The sequence below is a fragment of the Nicotiana attenuata genome, unplaced genomic scaffold (assembly GCF_001879085.1).
Source record: "Nicotiana attenuata strain UT unplaced genomic scaffold, NIATTr2, whole genome shotgun sequence".
Classification (NCBI taxonomy): Eukaryota; Viridiplantae; Streptophyta; class Magnoliopsida; order Solanales; family Solanaceae; genus Nicotiana; species Nicotiana attenuata.
Window position 1 is genome coordinate 89,020 of NW_017671912.1, and position 5,925 is coordinate 94,944.

Genomic DNA, 5,925 nt, shown 5'->3' on the forward strand with positions numbered 1-5,925 from the left:
GGACTTATTTGGATTCGTTCGTGATAGTCTTCATTGATGATATATTGATATATTCCCGCAGCCAGGAGGAGCACGAGCAGCACCTTAGAGTGGTTCTTCAGACTCCGAGGGATAGTCAGTTATATGCTAAGTTCTCTAAGTGTGAGTTCTGGTTGAGTTCAGCTGCATTTCTGGGTCATGTTGTATCAGCAGAGGGTATTCAGGTGGACCCAAAGAAGATTGAGGCAGTCAAAGAAACAACTGTTATCAATCAATGCACACAGCTTCTTTCTCCATCGGCTGATCCCACATATGTTATGACTTATATTAACCACAGTTTTCCTCAACACCGCCAGTATCTTTGTGCTGGTGCGTGGATACTAATGCATGGACATCCGGAGAATATTAACTGCATAAACCTTGTAAGGCTCGCCCTTGTTTTCCTCAAGTTATTAGAAGCTTTTGTGTAGTGATCATCTCATCGACTTCTTTCTCATATGGAGATAACCCTACTAAAACACATTTTTCTCGCATGACGGCGTTCCTGCTAATAATTGGATACAGGGACGTGTCTTGAGGGAGTTTTCTCCTGAAGAGGTGACTGCAAATATTTATACAATGGTAGATGTTTTGCTTCATCATATTCACTTGGAACTACAGCGTGGACATCCCTTGCAGGTTTTGTCGTACTCCTTTCTTATTGATTCTCTAGACCTATCAAGTTTTCACGGAGTATTGACCCTCCTTGCTTTGCTTTTTTCTAATGTCTTCCTCTTTTCATTCCTCAGGATCTTATGCTAAAAGCATGTGGAAACCTTTCAATTTTCATCTGGACCCATGAGCTTTTGCCTCCAGATATCTTGCTACTTGCACTTATTGACCGCGATGATAATCCACATGCTTTGCGCATTGTAGTATGTTCTTTATGATCTTCCTCAATTAGTTTTCTGTCTTTATTAGTCTTAGTCAGTTGTGAAGAGCGGTGTAAGCCTATGATGCTTAATTTTCCGTTAATGATTTATTGTTATCTGCTTATAATATTCTTTTGACGGCATCTTCTCCCAATATAATCAGGGGAAATGGTATTTTGACATCATGTTTTTGTCATCTGTTGTAGACTCCGTAGTTTGGTGCTGTTTACACTTTCATTCTTACGCTATAGTGTTATGAGGACAAAGGGATAATTCTAGCTTGCTTGAAGAAGGCATCATCTTTGTTAAATGGACATTGGGTCTAACNTTTTGTAATTATAATGCACCAGGAATCTTTTCAGTTTCAGTAGTTTATGAGTTCTCGTGAAATTCATCAGACCTCCTGCCTTTGTACGGATCTTAATAAATGAGATAGTTAGAGGAACAATGAGCATCTTATTGAGACCTAGAAGAAGATGGCTCAAATCGGGACCAAGTTGAATCAAACAAAAGTAGTGAACGCCAGCCAACTGCTGTAGCGATATTCTTCAGCTCGTCTCAAATCGACAAAGATGGCGTGGAATCAACAGTTAAAACAGTAGGAAGTGGCTAGAAATGAGATTCCTTATTTGTCGACTATTGTTGAGGTCAAAGACATTAATGGAGTGAATGAAGAAATCCTGAAAGATGAAGAACCTGAAGCTAAGGTCAGCGAAGAAGGATGATAAAATGGGTGCTAAGCATTGCTCCTAAAACTAAGACCATTGCTCCTAAAACTAAGGTGATTGGCATTACAGGTTAGAAAATAAACCAGAAGAAGGGAAAGCAAAAAGGTGTGGGAGTATTAGAGGAATTGGGAGAAAAGAGGGTGAGAAGGGTTGGGTGGATAAAGGGATCGACCAGGAATATGGGGATTTTGGTATACTCGAAGAAAATGTATCTGGAGAAGTAAACTGAAATAAGTTACAAAGATTGAGAAACCTATTTTGCACGAGAGGTATTTTCCAGCATTTCTGAAATAATGCCATAAGTAAAAGATGTCTATGATGGAGTTAAGGAAGTAGTTACTCAACTTCATCGAGAAGGAGGGTGGATGTTGGGGTTATTTCAAAGTTCAACAAAAGTAACTAATATGTCGTGTGCGTAGCAGGCAACTTTTAACATATTGAAGGGCTGCAACAATGTCATACTGCTGTAGGAACGGGTTAGGACTAGGAGACTTGGAGGTAAGAGAGGAAGCAGAGGAGGATTATGTAAGGGCAAATTTAACTGAGAGAGGTATGAAGTTGGAGACAGGATGAGAGAGGCCAGTTGTGAAGTGTGGACAGAAAAAAGAGATCCATTTTTTGATTTATTTCATCTATTCCATGACCGGAACAGGGGAGGATCACAAATATAGGACATATTTTGTTAAGCAGCATTATCGAAGACATATTTAAGTAAATAAATGTGTGCTTTCTCTTGCTTAAGCTTTTAGGAGATGGTCAGGCCATTCAGTAAGTATTATTGCCTATCCTACACCCTACACCAACATGACTCAATGCAAGTGCCTTTCCTTTTCTTTTAAATAAAATTAAGTAGCTTCATTACACAGTCTTACTGTAGCATAGGCCTTCCTCGGGCTTTGTCCTTCACCTGTAGGCAGTGACTTCCTTTCATTATCCCCTCTGCAAACTGTGTAGTTACTATACTAGTCAGTTTTAGTACCAGAATAGCGACGTTATTGTAGAAGCACTTAAGTTCCATATTCTGTCGTTTAGTGGGTTGTTCATCTTTTGATGGGTAATCGGTGTAATATGTTAGTGAATTTCCTCTAGTTTCTTGCTAATTCGGATTAATTGTGGCTTCCCATTATGGAATGCTGCTAAGATTTCTTTGTAGGCAGTTTCATTTTCTTGGTAGGAGACTTGGTTAGTCTAACTTGTGTTTTTGTTTGCACACTTTCCTACTGGAGTTCATTACGTTTTGCTCTTGATGCAAACTTCTATTGCAGCATCTGACATCGAGGAATCCCACCACATTGACCAAGCCTGGAAACACGATCTTGGTGTTTGAAATTCTTAACTATCGTTTCCTTTCACTCTACAGGTTAGTGAAGTTACTCATCTTGGGAATTCATCAGTTTCTTCTCTATTATCTATATTCTCTACTTATGTGACTGACGATCAATGTTGCTTTTACTAAAGAATAGTACATTCGCATTTGTACATATAGATAGCATTACCATCTTTTTGCACCTCCTCAATTGTTAGGATTCTGTAACTTGATTCTCTAAATAACTGATAAAAAATAAAGTCAATAAACTTCTTCCCTTTTCTAGGTATCAAGGCAAGAGCAAGACCTTGATGTATGATGTCACCAAAATGATTTCTACACTGAAGGGGAAACGTGGAGATCATCGCATTTTCCGATTGGCTGAGAATTTATGTATGAATCTGATTTTGTCGTTGAGAGATTTTTTCTATGTGAAGAGGGAAGGGAAGGTAGGAATATTTCTCCAGCTGAAATTTTGTGAATGCTCTGTACTCAAATTATAACTTTTTCTGAGCTACTCAATGCATATGCAGGGTCCAACTGAGTTTACTGAGACTTTAAATAGAATAACAATTGTTACTCTTGCAATCATAATCAAAACTCGTGGAATCGGGGAGTTTGATCAGTTACTGTATCTTCAGACAATGCTAGAACAGATTCTAGCAACTAGCCAGCATACCTGGTCTGAGAAAACTTTGCGCTACTTTCCTTCAATTTTACGCGATGCTTTGAGTGGGCGAATGGATAAAAGGGGCTTGGCAATCCAAGCATGGCAGCAGGTACATGAAATGGTTCCTCTTCGTACGAATTATCTGAAGCTTTAAACTTTTTTCTCTCTTAGGTGCATGTTTCTTTGTGTTTTATGGGTTTACTTATTCTTCATACGTTTCCGCATGTCACTTTGGTAGAAAAGGTCATGACAGATGTTGAGCTCATGAAATGGAAGGAAAACCCGAGTCAAGAAAAGTTTGCATTTAAGTAGAAAAAGAAGAGAAGGGTTCTAAACTGCACCTCGATAGTCTTAAAAGTATCAGTAGAAAATATGACCCGAAAGGACAAAATATCTCATCCTAGATACATAATTTGCGAGTGCTAAAAGATTTTTGAAATTTTTTTCCGTGTTCTAAAAGTCGATACAGAATGATGAAGCTCATTCCTTAATCTAACTGGTTGTTTATTACTCCCTCTATTCCATATTATGTGTCACCATTTCCTTATCAGTCCTTCCAAAAAGAATGGCACATTTTTCATATTTGGAGACAATTTAACTTGAAATTTCCCAAATTTATCCTTAACGACATGCTTCTTAGACACATATATGCTATGCCATGTTTAAGGCCACAAATTTTAGAGGTCTTTTTTTTCTTTCTTAAATTTGGGTGCCTAGTCAAAACTCAAACGCCAGCACATAATTTGAAAAAGCGAAAGTACTTATTTTACTCAAGTTATTAATATTTATTCAGAATTACCTGTGCATCTCATACGGTTGCCAGTTTTAAATGCTAAATGTTTGCTTAAGCCCTAACATATTTACTTGATGCCATGAAGAGCCTGTGTGATAATTTTTATCAGGACTTAAAGCTGAACAAATTAAGCAATTAGATTTTGGATGTGTTTGACAGTGTAAAATGGAAATCACTTACCACATTAAGTGCCAATTAAAACCTTTACAGCCTCAACATCGTCCATAAGTAGAGATTTAAATAGCAAAATTCTAAGTAACCAGATGATCATTTATTAAGGGAAGTGAAGTACTTATTAAATTTATGATTGTTGGTTGCATATTAAATCATAGAGAACAGCTCAAGTTTGCATTTAGTGGTAGTATTCCGTATTGGCTAGTCAGAACTCCCATGTGCAAAAGATGAAAGTAGCAGAAATGAGGATCTTGAGATGGATGAGTGGGTGTACCAGGAGTGATAAGATTAGGAATGAAGTTATTCAGGACAAAGTGGGAGTGGCCTCCGTGGAGGACAAGATGGGGGACTCAAGGTTCGGGCACGTTAAGAGGAGAAACATTGATGCTCCTGTTAGGAAGTGGGAGAGGTTTGCCATGGCGGGTTTGAGAAGAGGTCGAGATAGGCCAAAGAAGTACTGGGGAGAGGTGATTAGGTTGGACATGACACTCCTTCAACTTGCTGAGGACATGACCCTTGATAAGAAGGTGTGGAGGTCGAGGATTAGGGTAGAAGGTTAGTAGGTAGTTATAAGTTTCTCCTTTTCATACCAGTAGATTTAGTAGCACTCATGTAGCTTCATATTCTTAAATCTATGTTACGTCATATTGTTGAGTTCGCTTCAATTATCGTTTATCCCTGTTGTCACTATTTGGTACTACTTGTTCTTCTTCACTTGTGGGAATATAATGGGTTTGTTGTTGTGGTTGTTGGTAGTATTCAGTATCCAGACTTTTATCTTCTGCGCCCGACATTCAAAGGTTAATTTGCTTAGTTACAAATGTTTCAGATTTTGAACTTGAGCCGTTAGTATCAGTTCTATCAAGCAGAAGCTGTAATCTTAATGATTGAATTTATTCCCAGCTGCTTTGTGAGGAGTCAAATTGCTAATGAGTGATCTCCTGAAGTAAAGAAGAATAAAGAAAGGAAAAGAGTATGATTTAAGACGATAGGTTTATTTGTTGTCATTAAACAGTATGGCTCCGCGAAAAATAATAGACCAAATATTCATGAATTTGAGGGGGTTACGCTGGGACCGCGGTAGAAAACTTCAGAGAGGGTCCTGGACCGCGGTCCTACCGCGGTTACGTTGGGACCGCGGTAGAAAACTTCAGAGGGGGTCCTGGACCGCGGTCCGGCCGCGGTTACGCTGGGACCGCGGTCTGGGCGTGTTCCTGCTACTTTTTTTTTGTTATGAAGTTATGCATTACACTTACAATAAATTCGTGTGTTGCTTCCCACGCAGCGCCTGATTTAACGTCGCGGCACGACGCAAGTAGTTGAGCTCTTACTCCTCACTCTCGTATTGGGGTTTCTTTGAAATT

General features: G+C 38.9%; 1 protein-coding gene across 1 annotated transcript in view; it reads left to right on the forward strand.

Annotated features, from left to right (window-relative positions):
* The first annotated feature begins 238 nt into the window (after positions 1-238).
* Positions 239-5,925, forward strand: part of LOC109210860 (mediator of RNA polymerase II transcription subunit 23-like) — a 22,461-nt gene continuing 16,774 nt past the window's right edge. The window contains exons 1-3 of the mRNA XM_019374336.1: positions 239-401; positions 544-657; positions 768-893. Of these exons, the coding sequence (XP_019229881.1) occupies positions 297-401; positions 544-657; positions 768-893 (345 nt within the window). The 5' untranslated portion in view covers positions 239-296. The remainder of the gene's footprint in view (positions 402-543; positions 658-767; positions 894-5,925) is intronic.